The 15,107-nt window shown below is 40.2% G+C and overlaps 1 protein-coding gene across 1 annotated transcript in view; it reads right to left on the reverse strand.

Moving 5' to 3' along the window:
* Window positions 1–15,107, reverse strand: part of LOC306733925 (phospholipid-transporting ATPase ABCA1) — a gene marked incomplete at both ends in the record, with an annotated part of 128,719 nt that overhangs the window by 45,143 nt on the left and 68,469 nt on the right. The window contains 3 exons of the mRNA XM_079215236.1: window positions 2,521–2,626; window positions 3,193–3,287; window positions 14,496–14,685. Of these exons, the coding sequence (XP_079071362.1) occupies window positions 2,521–2,626; window positions 3,193–3,287; window positions 14,496–14,685 (391 nt within the window). The remainder of the gene's footprint in view (window positions 1–2,520; window positions 2,627–3,192; window positions 3,288–14,495; window positions 14,686–15,107) is intronic.

The following is a 15,107-nucleotide window of genomic DNA, read 5'->3' on the forward strand; positions in this document are numbered from 1 at the left end:
GAAAAGTGGAGGTGACATCTGGGGGAGAGAGTTTGGGGGTAGACGAAATGAGAGGAGAAATATCAAGAAAGAAATCCCAAGGATGCAGGAGTGTGCTCAGGTGCAAGTGTCTCCTCTGAGTTAGAGTGGAAAGGAATAAACCACCAAAGATATCGCAGTCCCCAAGTTACCTAAGGACCACGGACATCATACTAGTTGTGTTCTCACTTTTTCTACCCGGCAATCCTTCACTTAGCCAATCCTAACCGACTTCCTGGCATTATCAGAAACATTTCAAGAGTGAATTCAGGGCTTTTTATTTGCCCTGTCATAAATCTCATGTGCTTTCCGTAACATAGCCTAAACTCTTCATCACTTTCCATGACACTGCGTAAAAGCTAGGAACCCCCCACCCACCCAAAAAAAGCCTCCATCAAAAGGAGTATTTGTGTTAAATAACATCAACTCTGCCCCAAGACATAACCTATTCCTACACACAGAACATGTCTTCTACTCTTGCCTGTCATGCTACCTTCAGCAAAACCAAAGGAATCTTTGCAGCATGTTTATTTATTTTTTTACTTTACTCCGGTCTGCATTGTGCCAACAAGCAACGGGTAGCGCCATTAGGCGGCCTAGCTGAGGATTAGCGTAGGCTGAAATGAGATGAGAAGTGGGCCAGCAGCTGCCTGGGTCTAATCCTTGACAAACTCCTCCCCGCTCAAGGACAATGACAAGGCTGGTTTGGCCAGTGGACCTGCCCCGTGTCACGGCTAACAACACAGCAATAAAGCCACTCGAGTGTGTGGTGACTTTCTTGGCTTGTATTCCAAAGTGGCCGGCACAGTTCAGTGGTCAAGTGCTCCGTGTGACTGGCTGGTCATATGGGGACTGTGGGGACTTTGTGTTAATATGTTTCTGCACGTGTGTGTGTGTGTGTGTGTGTGTGTGTGTGTGTGTGTGTACTGAAAACTTGCCAGGAAGGATAACTTTTGTTAAATTAGGGGACTATTTCTCTGAAAACTATAAATGATAAAAAAAAAAAGATGTTGTTTGAGAAGGTTACCGTAGATTACAGGGAGCAGTAGTGACATGAATACCATCTACATAACACACATTTTGGAGTCCATTTTTTTGGGCTTAATTATACAATTTCCAGCACACAGGCTTTCTTGTTTTTATCATTGCCTTCAATTCTTGCAACACCAAACCTTATTTCTACCTGCTAGACACAGGAAATGCAATTAAAGTTACATTTCACAGCTTGCTTCCCAGCCTGCACAGGTGGCCCAGAGTGCAAAAACACACTACTTCCCGTTACCGTCTCACATCACAATGCCTGCCGAGCAGAAGAGAGCCAGGCATTTCCAAGGACAGTGAAGCACTTTAATAACACAGAATCCAGAGCTGGGACGGCTAATGCCCGGCCATTAGGGTTACATCATCTCCGCTGCACGAATTAAAGTCACATTAGCGTCGAGATCCAAGAGACAGAAAAGGGAGTATGTGTAGGGATGAGACCGGAGACGCCTGAGGGCAAAGCAATGTGCTGATCTCAAAGTAGTTTGAGAGTCCAAAAAAATTGAAATATTAATGAGAGACCGTGTGTATGCAAGAGAGAGATACAAGGAGGGGACAAGTGCATTGGCATGTAGTTCAAGAAACACAGTGCCGAAGTAAAAGTGTATGAATGTAATGAAATGAATTGAATTGAGGTGGTGAAAGTAGATCAAGTTTAAAAGAAATACGAGAGCAGAAAGGTTTGCAGGATTGTGTGCGTGTGTGTGTGTGTGTGTTCGTGTGCAGTGAAGTCCCAGATTCCTCCATTTATTCAAGGCAATGCACATACAATCAGAGCCTGTTGCCATGGACACTCAACAGAATGGATTTGAAGAATCTAGCCCTCCTTTCCTCTTTGCTTTCATTCTTTGTTGTCAATCATTCAAGAATACAGCGGGGTCCAAGAGTCCCCAACAAATAACATCACCTGGGCCCAAGATACAAAGCCAACTGAACAAAGAACGCCATGCTCCAATTAGGAGCCGCTCGCTCAAAGAGCAACTGGCAAACTGCAGCTTTGATAGGATAAAATCTATTTCTGATCCACTTCTTCAGGCACTAAACTAGTTGAAACATTTAGTGTTGGAGAAAGACTTACAATGCAACAGAGCGACCAACCCACACTGTCAGATTCCGTCGACATGGCTGAGAAATCTCAATTCAAATTAAAAAACTTGCAAGACTTTAAGAAATTGTATTATCTTGATTGAAGATAACATGTGGGTTTCTATTTGAAAGATGTGTACTTGTATTTGGTGGTTTCAAATAACTTATAAATAACACATATAAAGATCAGCAAAATGGTGACTTGAGAGGTGTTATTATTCTAAGTTTTAGCGTTGCAGATGAACAAACAGACTACTCAAATAATGCTTTGGTATCATTATGTATATATATATATATATATATATATATATATATATATATATATATATATATATATATATATATATGTATATTCATTTGGTATTTATTACATACCTGAAAGGAGCTGAATAGGTCTTTTACATCCCTGAATGAAGCTTCGATTGCTGCCTCGTTCAGACGGACTTGGGAGTTTACGCCTCCGACAGAGATGCCTCCGTACCTGGAGTAGGGGCAAAAAAGCAGAAAGAGAGGGAGGTTCAGGTGGAGGTAAGGGCATGTGATTAATGTCAAGGATACACACACTCATGGATGTTTTACTCTAGCTACACACACACACACACACACGAAATACAGACATCCAGGAAAAGCTGGTTTTACAGTGGAAATATGGAGATTACCAGACATGACCATGTGGTAATTTGGCCACCCAAAACCAAAATGACTGAGGAAAGTCAGTAGTTTGTAAAGTGTGACAAGAATAAAATATGTGAATGCACTGCGATACCTGGATTTAAAAAACCTTAAATGTTGCAGCATATTCAAACGAGCATTACCGCCTCAGGGTTGTATGTTGTAGTTTACATCTATGTCTGTCCAAAACGTTATATTGTCATAATTAACATACGAATTATTGAGTTGGCAATAAGAGCCCTTGACCTTTACCAACCCAATTCAAATCAGTTCATCCTTGAGTCCAAGTATAATATCATCCCGGACAAATCGACAACAAAGTAAAAACTCTTGACAAAAGTTGATATTCACAAGTTTCACAATGACATGTATTACCTTGTTTTACCCGAGCGTTGAAAAGTCTTGACCAAGAAGTCAGTCATGTTCCGTCCGGTTAGATCCAACAATGTGTCTGTTGTGTTCTGGATCCTCTGTTAGAAAGAGAACAAAGAAAAATAAGTACAATTGAAATGTTGGAACTCGAAAAATAAATCAAAACTGAGGTTAAACATGAATTGATTTTGGGGGCATTGAATGTCAACTGACATAGTATCACTTTATTAAGTTTATATATCACCTTATTTACACATCTAGCAGATACAGAGCAACATTATAATCCAGTCATGTTTCTGGGAGCATGATGAATGTTACTCCATTATTCACCCTCATTTCAGCCTTGAGTCAACTCCTGAGAAAAACATATCTGGCTCTTAGCGCTACATGCTACACTAACTTTGTCTGCTCATGGCGCTGGCAAGGAGCATCCAGTGAGACTGCTGCCTGTTTCCGCTGAAAACGATGTTCATGAGAGCCATGAGAGTGAATCAAAACATCGCAGTTGCCAACTGTGAAACCGAAACAATACGGTTGATAGATACCAAAATGCTCCGTAGTGTGACGCCTTTCACATTATACATAGTCAAATCATCCAATGGTGATTCAAAAATATTGCTTAGAGCTGCTTTAAATTTAAGATGCAGAAAATAATTTCAAAACTTTTCTTTGCAAAGCTAATCTGAAGATAATGACTGGGGATGACTTTCTTGCAAAAAAAAAAAGAATGCAACACTTTTTCTTTTACTTATGGAAGGATTTAAAACTTTTGCATATACTGCAGCACTAAACTGGCTGTAGTGCAGCATCATGAGCAGAAAGGCTCACCACAGAGAGACTCAGCTGCTCACAACTGCTCAGCCACCCATGAAAACTCACCCAGTAGATCACCCAATAAAATCAACTAAACTTAACAGAACATTTTGCAGTAGGTATCTGTTCGCAGTACTATGGAACATATTCCCCTTATCATAAAAGTCAATTATGCCTTGCCATGGGAGGCCTGGTTGAAATCTAGACCCCCCAGCCAATGCTGTGCCTAATGTCAAAAAACCCTTATTAGATGCCCTTCTGTGGATTAATGGGTACATTCAAACATCTAATTACGGGAGGGTGCGACACAGCACCCTGAATGCACTCTACTTCCCAGTACACACACACTGCTGACACCAAGCTGCTTTAGCCTTGCTTATTTAGAGAGCTAACGCAATGCTAATTAGCAACGTGATCCTTGATAAAAGAATTGAGACCCCCGACTGCAAGGCAATTTACCAGCAACACCCCCTAGTTATGCTGGTTATCTATCCGTCTGTACAAACAGCTTGATGTGCAAGCTTTGGGTACACATAGTGTGTTGTGTGGTACCGTTGTGCATAGACCAATTATTTATCACGTATAACATCCAGTAGATACATGGCATGGCAGTGTCAAAGGGGTATAGAAGTAGCATTAATGCAAAAAGAGGAGATGAGGAGGAGGAGACGAATAAAAAGAGTTTAGAATCCAGATTAAAAACAAATAGGATAAATAAGAAAGCAGAGCAAGAGCAGATCGGGGACGGAAACGTAAGTTACAAATTGGAGATGAGAGCACAGGAGGAAAGAAAAAGAGGAGGTGAACTGGAAATTACAAGGAAAAGAACAAACAGAAGGAGAAAGAAGAGGAAGAAGAGGACCCATCTGGCTTATGAATCAGAGATAAGGAGAACGAACGGCACATCCACCTTGGCTTATCTCTGAACAAACATGCTTCTCTTTCAAAAAGCCACAGGAACTCGGAAACAAACAAAGCCAAAAATAAGAGCCTTTACACTCCACTGTGTGTACATTGAGTTATACAGGAGCATACCGTCAGTGTGGGTCTAATTATGTTGGCCGTGGTCCACATCCCCCATCAAAAAGACTGAAATGGGAACACAACGTGATTGCGCAATACCCGGGCCTCTATCTCTTGTTCATTACCTGGGAACAGCTTCAGAGTGCTTGGCATTCTGTACATGACATCAGTTCTCCACAACACAGTCGTTGCGTGATAGCTCGGGAAGCAAACAGGGGTGAGGGAAATGTAAACTAAGGAGTAATCAAATCTGCTGAATGAGCTGGCATACTGGAGCACTGAAGAGATAAGAAGCCGTGCTGTGTTCATATTACTCTTGGCATTGTTTACGTCGCGCTGCACCTCCAAGGTAAAATTAAAATGTTATCTAGTGTGCACAAAAAGAAAAGCAATGCCGGTAAAGCTGAATCGTCGATAATTAACATGTTATGTTAAGTCGTCCCTTGTCCTCTGACTAGGATTTTGCAAGGGATGATCAGGTTAATTGTTTTTGTTCTGTCAGTGTGAAGTTGTATCTAATATTTCACTTATTATAACATGATGTGTTTGTAGTGAAAGTGACAGGTGGCCTTCTGTGAATCTGTGAATTTGTGTGTTTTTCATGAGCTGTATTTCATTGTGTTGTGTGATTACGTCCACTATGATCACATCACAACGGTCGTTTAAAACAATACCATAAGATAATAGCTGGAGTATTGTGGGAAGCACTCGCTGGGTAGCAACACACAGTTATTAACCACAGCACTGCTCCGGCTATTCTGTCCCAGATCATGAGCGATTGAGTTGCACACCTCCACGTGTGATGACAGATTTTCATCCAAACCTTTTCTGTTCCGTTTAGCCATAACAAAGGGGAAGCGCCGCCTCATCCACCATGTGCCTCACCTCACAATTCAATGACCTTTCTGCTTTTGTTTGAGCATCTCTTGCCTTCCGCTGAGAGGGTGGCTCTGGACAGGTACTTTTAACACTAAAATGGATCTGCGGGTGTTGAGAGTGAAAGTGACAAATCAACAGGGCCCAGCAGAGAAAGGATGTGTCAGCCTGTTGTGTTCGCCAGGTTGAGTATTGGCTGGCGGGCTTTGGAACTGATCTGCGCTTAGTTGGATTTGTTCTTTGCCAACAGCTGTTGTTGGAGAAAAAACCTGCCCCTATAGGTTTTTTTATGGTTTCAGTGAATACATTATGACATTAACTGGCAAAAGTATGTCTGCTCTAAGAATTGTACATTGTAAATTAATACTAATTATGCTGCATTATACAATCAACGCTTTCTTTTCAAAAGGTACAACAAATAGTCTTGCTGAAAAGACTTATTTCCTGTTAACAAGGTTTTTCTTCACCCTCAAACAGACACACTATAGTAGATAATGGTGTTTGTATTTCTCATGCAGAACTTCTTTTTTTTTCCCACACAAATGGTCAGCCGATGCCCAACTTCAATACACTGATTGATGAGACCAAGGAGAGTAATTTGCAAGCAAGCTCTAGTTAGGCCAGTCTCCAAATGATAAATACATCAATCGTAATTCCGTGAACGTGGCGGCTTTATCAATTCCTCTGCACACATGACGGCCTATTCATCTATGAAGGTTGAATATCGCCTGTGAACAAGAGTCAATACTTCAGAATTGATAATGGGCTTACTGATGCCTGTCATTTCCATAGAAACAATGATTCCACACTCCCTCATGTGGTGATGGTGTCCGTGTTTTTTCCCTTTCTCTTCGTCTTTTCTCTAGTTTCTCAAGGGCATATTCGGAGGATGGGCAAGATAAAAGATTTAAAAAAAAAAAAAAGTAAAGTGCGAAGCTGGTACACTTTGTCATGATTTATTCAGCAGGGGAAGCTTTCAGGTCAAAGGGAATACATCCTCACAATGTACTCAGCTTCTGTGGGTGGTCTCTGCCTTGGATTTGTATTTAATTCATGGCCCCCATGTGACAGGGCCACAGTCTACAGGTAAGCAAAGTCATGGTAATTGCATATGTTCCCACACACATGAAATAAACTCATATTTATATCAAGCAGCAATCATATATCCATATATGTCACAATATTAATCCTCCCTCACAAGCAACGCTTCTTTGCAAAAATGATATTCTTTCAGAGTTCATACTGTATATCTGAGCCTGACAGCCACACTAAAGTTTCTATCCCATGACCTTACACTTCATTTCAAACGGTAAACTGTGGGTTATGGCCCGCTGGTGTATTGCTGTTAACAGCAGGGAGGCAACGAAAGTCGGAGAAGTGTGGAGGGTTATGGTCTACAGTTACACACTGAACCAGACCAATGCGCTCGGGTCTTTTCACTAATACTGGGGAAAAAAACTCATAATCACACTGCATGTTTCTACCATATTAACTCACATACTACCCCAGTGGTGTAAATCTTTCAATATTTTAGATGAAGAAATAAAAGGCTGCAAAGCTTGCTGGCTTTCTGTGTTACAAAGACTGACCCCTGCCACATAAATAAAGTGTTTCATTATGCAAAAAGAAGGTGATGAACAGAGAGACGTGACTATTGAAAGCATGTGGCTTGCATACAAATGCTTTCCCCTTCTCACTTGTCTTCTGCTATATTCTCTTCTCTTGTAGAAGCTTCTTATTCTTCGCATACAGATCCTCACACAGTGCGAGATGACTGGCAATAATCTTGTTGCATCATTATGACTCAATGTCCTCAAGGTTGTTTCCATGCAAAAATAATAGTCCATTTAATATCCTTTTACAAGATCTGGATTGGATGTTGTAAATAAAAGAGAAATGATGCAAGTGAATGTAACAAGATGTAGACAAGAATTGGCCTTTGTAAATGTTCTTTTTTATTGAGGCTAAGTGTACTAAAAGTGCCAGCTACATATAAAATGACACTATAAAGCAGAAATCCAGCAAAGTAGTGAAAACTCATAGAATAACAGAATTGATTCAGGCTGAGGAACACTTAAATGAACGAACGAGTGAAGTTGTTTAAAATGGGAGAAGCAGGTGGAGAGGAGGAAAAGAGCAAAATAGAATAAAGGGTTAGAAAAAAAGACCTTGATGGCCTTGCACGATAAAGAATGATACAAAGATACAAGTAGCGCCACGACAAATGGGGTTTTCCTTGACAGTGCTGTCATGAGCAAGGAACAAAAACGTCAGGGAAAAGAAAAAGGTTACACAAAGGGCACATCTCTTGTTTGGCTGTCTCAACAATCATCCTATAACATGATACCTGGACAGTTGCTCCTTTGAAGTGGCCCTGGATGGCCTTGTCACAGGAAGGAGCACACAGCAAGACTCATACAAGTTCAACTAGCCATTACAGATCTGTAGAGAGTGTGAAATGGCAAATGACATAGTGTGGGGTATTGTATAGAGGAGGTATAGGGGGAGGGAAGGGAAATAAAGGAGTGGCAGACGAGTGCAGCAGTCTCATTTCACGTCCTGCTTCTCTCTGTGTCATTCGGGGGGCAATTCCATGACAATTATGAGACAAAATTGTTGAAGATATATCTCTATGTGACTGTGAGTGTTTTCTTAACAGGGCAAGAATAATTTCTTCCCTAAAAACAGGATGCGAAAATCCCCCTGTTGATACTATCAGACAAAAAACAACAATATATTATATACGGAACCACATCGTTGTTTAACTTCATTTAAATTGCTACAATACCGCAACCCTTGTGAGAAGATACTTCTGGTGTGAAACATAATTCAAGTAACCGTTAAGTTTAAGTATTTACGTCAACTCAATTTTTGAACCGAACGACACAGTTTTTTGACTGAAACTCCTTTGAACACCCAAATGCTGTGTTCTATTTTGATTTTTGTTGCAGATTCCAATTCTTTAGGTCCTAATCTTTCCAAAAAGCTGTCTTATTAGTATGTGGACTGTTGTTAGGGCACCATAATACAGTTTGAAAAACTCCTTGACCGCTCAAGGAGGCATTTTTGGGAAATCTTGCTCATATCGTGCCGGATATTCATAGTTTTGATCAAAATATCTTTTAAAAGTGATTTTTTTGCAGATATAATTTTTTTTCCCAAGACTTTGCTGAACAGATACATACAATACAGATATTGGAATTAATGTGGGGTTCCTACGATGACTCAAACACAGGGGAAAAGGAAAAAAAGTCTGTAACCAAAACTGGTTCCACCGTGCTTAAAGGGTAATAAGTGAGACTTATTTGCCACTTCACAACTTTGCTTTGCAAATTAAACTTACAAGTAATTGTAAGTTTAATTTGCAAAGCAAAGTTGCAACTTAAATATATATATATACATATATATATATATATATATATATATATATATATATATATATATATATATATATATATATATATAATATAATATGCATAAAAGAGTTGACAAAGTTACAACTTAAATATATATATGTATATACATATATACATATATATGTATATATGTATATACATATATATACATATATATAATAAAATATGCATAAAAGAGCTGACAAAAAAAAAAACGTGTAAGGCAATGTCAACCACAGTGAGGCATAACTTTGTAAATGTCCATTGTGTCATTAGACCCCCCAGACAAAGTGGATTTTTCATTGAGTGGCACAGTATATAAATAAACTATATTAACACAAAAGGCTTCAGGCCATGTTGCTGTATTTTAATTGTAATTATTATGTTTAATTACAGTAAGTAAGAAAAAAACTAAAATAGTATCGCTGGAAAGGGAAATATATAACTACATTACTAGAACACGAGTGTATTAATGTTCCTTGAAAATATGGTTCAAACTTACAAACTAACATAACACACATTTTCCGCTGCTCTTCCAGTTAAGTGGATGAGTGTATTCAAGTGCAAATTGCATGCTTACTTGTTTTACTGTATCATGTAGTTTCTAAAGCAGCTCACGCTTACCCAAGGGGAAACCTAACAATGTGTAAGAAATGCAGGTGTGTTAAGCAAATTAAATTGTATGTAGGTAAAGGTGGAGTGGTAAGTGTTGATAAGGTTGTCTGCTCTTGATGTGCAATCGAGAGATAAGTGTTCAACTTCATGAATATACTAAGTGCTGATGATGACAACTGCAAGCTGTTGAGCCAACCATCATCAGACAGCAGGCATTTATATTTTCCTCAAAATAAAGGTCAACACTGTGATTGTTGTTTATTCACGGAAGCCTCTATGAAAAGTGTTTGACATAATAATAATAATAGTAACAATAATAGCTAGGATTTATATAGCGCCTTTCATGAAACCCAAGGACGCTTAACAAAGACATAAATAAACACAACAAATGTAACAGTAGCTAGAGGACATAGGCTTTGGTGAAGAGATGAGTTTTGAGAAGTTTTTTGAAGGTGTCCAGGGATGGTGTGTTGCGGAGCTCTATGGGGAGAGAGTTCCAAAGTGTGGGGGCTGTCACACTGAAGGCTCTGTCCCCAAAAGTTCGCATTTTTGTGTGAGGGATGGAGAGCTGACCCGTGCCTGAGGATCGAAGGTTCCGGGACTGTGTGTAAGGGTGGAGGAGGTTAGATAGATACTGAGGAGCCAGGGCATTGAGGCATTTGTAGGCGAGGAGGAGGATCTTGTAGGTGATGCGGGACTTGACCGGAAGCCAGTGGAGGTGGATGAGGGTGGGGGTGTTGTGCTGCCAGGGCTTGGTGCGGGTGAGAACCCTGGCAGCTGACATGATGAAGATCCAATGTTTTTAAACCCGATTAAAAAAATGTGAAACGTGGGCAGACATTACTCTTTTCACATAACACTATCAACGTGTCTATGCCACATACACTTTTATTTTTTTTACACCTACCTACACACAGGATTATCTGCCACACCTACACCACTACACCAATCCGATTATACTGAACCAAGGCCCACACGTTTATTTACTGTCACATACACAACAATTACAAAGTGGCAGTCCAAGACCAGTCTGTGTGAGTTATTGTGTGTGAGTTATTGCCTTATGTCCCCAAATGAGTGATGGTTGAAAGCTCTTGAAATAATTTGATGACAAGTTATTGAAGCATGATGATCTGTTATGATTTGCAAACTGTTTCAAAATCGCAGTTTGCCTGGCATGCTATTGCTTGTGAACAAAATGCTATCCAAACTGCCCATTATCAAGGACTGCCTATGCTCACGCATGCAACTAACATGAGTTGGAAGTGCAACATTGTGAATGACCTATCTTGCAGTGGCGGGCCGTCAGGGCCAGGTAAGCCTTCTCTGCTGGCCTAAACACAATCACAAAGTTATAGCTATTTTATCATTTCATTTTAGTATTTCTTTTTTATTTCCTTTTTTTTAATAATTAAAAGTTATATCTATTTTATAATATAATTGTTTTTCACAAATACACTACATGTATTATAATAATTTTTCCCTATTAGCTTATTTTCTCATTGCACAGCTCCTGCACAGCTCCAATTCCCATCTGTTCCTCAGCTTCTGGCCAGCACGCTGGCCAGGGGCGTTTCTAGGATTCAAGGAAAGGGGGGGCTTAGCCCCTAGAGAACTGGCATGTGTGCGCGCGGCAATTTTTTTTCATTGTATTTAATTTATCCATTGTTTCAGACAGTTCATAGATTGGTTCAATCAAAAAGAGTGTGATTTTGTTCTGTAGTTTTGCTTGCATTCATTCAGTTATGACAACAGAAGAGACAGAATTTCAGGGTCATAGTGAACACAAATATGAACTTTTCTCAAATAACGAGAGAGAAATACTTTTCCTGCTTTTAAAGGAAAGACGGATAAACTAGCTTTCAAATCCACGTCACTCCCAAATCCAATGGATGGAGAATGGACCTGTCAGTGTCCACTTTTGAGTTGTTTACTTGTTTTATTTTGAGCAGAAGGGAATAAGATTTTGATCTATTTTGTTGTCTGTGTAGTTTTCACAAACCAATCATATTTTATGCTAATTTGGACACTATCACTGAGATAAAGATGAACTAGTTCAGTGTCAAATATACCATTCAATAGTAAAAAAAAACATGAATAACAAAAATAAAAAATAAAAACATTTCAAGTACATCTTAATTATCGAATGATAAATATTGTACTCCTTGGTATAGTTTACTATGAGATAAACTCCTTGGTGTAGTTTACTTTGAGATAAACTCCTTGGTATAGTTTACTATGAGATAAACTCCTTGGTGTAGTTTACTTTGAGATAAACTCCTTGGTATAGTTTACTATGAGATAAACTCCTTGGTGTAGTTTACTATGAGATAAACTCCTTGGTGTAGTTTACTTTGAGATAAACTCCTTGGTGTAGTTTACTATGAGATAAACTCCTTGGTGTAGTTTACTTTGAGATAAACTCCTTGGTATAGTTTACTTTGAGATAAACTCCTTGGTATAGTTTGCTATGAGATAAACTCCTTGGTCCTAGTGCCCTAAGGTTAAGTATGATGATAGGCTATTGGATTGTAATTTTAAGGGGAGAAAACATACAAACCAGAACACACGCACATATGTAGCATGTTAGAGTTAAGTTGTCCATGTGAAAAACAATAGTTTAATTTAATGACATCACCAAAATAAAAATAAAATTAAAAAAAAGATTTTTTTTTTTTCATTTTTTTTTTTTTTAAATTAATATTCGGGGCTAATTAAAAAACATCCGGGGCTAAAGCCCCTGCTTTACGCTCTTGTCCAATCTCATTTCACCTCTGTTTCTCCTTATGAAGAAGAAGAAGCCGATTAATCTACATGGTGACAGCCAGCTAGATGGGCTGTCACACTCCGGTACACTAGGGGCGGTATGCAGCTAGTCAAGTTGGTTGCGATCCGCAATTAAACTCAAGCAGCAGCAGCAGCAGCAGCCGCAGCCGCAGCCGCAGCAGCAGCCGCAGCCGCAGCCGCAGCCGCAGCAGCAGCCGCAGCAGCAGCCGCAGCAGCAGCCGCAGCAGCAGCCGCAGCAGCAGCAGCCGCAGCAGCAGCCGCAGCAGCCGCAGCAGCAGCAGCCGCAGTAGCAGCCGCAGCAGCCGCAGCAGCAGCAGCAGCAGCAGCAGCAGCAGCAGCAGCAGCAGTATAATTTCCCTGTGGACACTGTATAACACTTGGACCTGCTGTCCGCCCCGCGGCGCATCTCACCCTGCTTGGCAACCCGAGGTGCGATGGAAAGCAGGTCTGCGCTAGCTCGCTGTTAGATCGGAAGGGGGGGGCGGCGTGCGAACAGCTGACGCAGGGAGAAAATCCACGACCCGCCACTGCTATCTTTTAAATGCAATGATGTTTTGCAGCTAAATTCCAGGTATCAGACAAAAATCCGGCCTGACCGTGAATCAACCTGCATAGTTTTTGTCAAAGGCGACCCAAGCCTGAACCACAGCTGCAGTTTCTATAAATTATTAAACATAAAACTGTAATTTGAATGTCAACTGATCTTACCAAATGCATAGCACATCCTATAAAGCTGTTATTTGCTTCATTCAAGCCCAAGGGAATTTTGAGAAATTACAACCCGGCCCGGTGGGTCGAGCCCAATTGGTTTCTGGCAGAGAATCAAAGATACCAGAACTCCCCCACTGCTTTCCTCTCTTCATCGGGGGGAAAGAACAACAAACGAAATGCTTAACTGTCTCCAAGACGAAGAAAATATTGGAAGATTTAGGTGGGGTTAGGAAGTAGACATTGAAATTAAAATCTCTTAAAATTCAGGCACATGCCATAACGCCTGAGTATACAGATGTAGCCATTTGTAATATAATGACTATGGGTGGAGGTGGCGAGTTCTCCTTTTGTTCTCTCTCAAGCTTATATTTATCATTATCATTAGGAGACAACAATGCCAACCATTTTGTTCTAAATGAGCTCAAGTCTCTTCAGGTCAGACCGTGCAACATTTGTATATATTGCTCAAGTAATATCAAACATTGGTATTGACTTATGGAGGTCACCAGAGTCAGGCAAACCTCCCAGAAATCATGATGTGAGTAGAAAAAGTCGTTTGCAGAGTCTATACTGGCTGGCCTTGCAACACATTGTCCTAAAAGCTGTGACACAGTGATAGGTTGGCGTATACATGAACATGACAAACTATGGATATATGTTAACTGAATTTTTAGTAGGTATTGGGAACTGGCTGAATCCCTGCTATGTCCAATTCAGTGTATTTGCAGTGGAATCAATTTTGGCCCTATTTTCATGCATGCACGCTAGCTCAGAAAAGAGAGGCAGCACAAAAGGCTGATTTACATTTTGCAATGCAATGCAAATTCCTTGTTAGTAAGTACCTTTACATTTTCAAATCAAAATGATGCTGACTGGGACTTTCAGACAGCAAGCCAAAAGCTTCCATGATAAGCATTTTTTATTGTACTGTTGTGTCATTGATTTATTTTGTACACTTAGAACATTCCACTATCTTGCTGCTCTATATCTGACTTTGACACACATACAGAGTACAGGGCTCACAGGAAGCCAGGAGCAGTACCCCTGGTTCAGGTCTTGCTCAAGGAATCTCAGACAGAGACTTACCTGAGGTGGAGGGAGCCCTCCTGCAGCCGGTGGACAGTCAGGAAACATGCTATTTCGTTTAGGCGTGCTGCACTGACAGGATGGGGAGGGGTTCGACATGCTCCAGTTCCCATTGAGGAAGGTGTCATTGACGGACTGATCCACGGATGGAGTGAACCAATCAGAGCCATTGGAAGAACATGGAAAATTCCTAAGAGCAAACAATGGAGTGGATAAGAGTGTTTAACTGGTTATAATGTCAACCACACCTGCTGAAACACATACACAATATGCTTTCTTATCGTAACCCCCCATGTAACGTTTGTGTAGAAGGGGGAAACAAAAAAAAACATGAATAGTGATGGTATTATATTCACTTCTATCCCTTTCACTTGTACATAAGTCACAAGTAATACATTAACAGATGTGTGGTTTGGGTTCAAAGAACTTTAGCAGAGTAAGATGCACAAGCTCTTGTGAACTATGTGGGCTCCAAGCTAATACTGTAATCCCATTTCGTTTTTACGTTCATAAAAGGTATTCATTATTCAAGTTATTCTGATCAGGATGATCCGGAGAGTGTGTGAAAAGCTAATCATTTATTGATCAAATGGATTCTTAGAATTGTCTGTA

Source organism: Taurulus bubalis, assembly GCF_910589615.1.
Source record: "Taurulus bubalis genome assembly, chromosome: 3".
In the NCBI taxonomy this organism is placed as follows: domain Eukaryota; kingdom Metazoa; phylum Chordata; class Actinopteri; order Perciformes; family Cottidae; genus Taurulus; species Taurulus bubalis.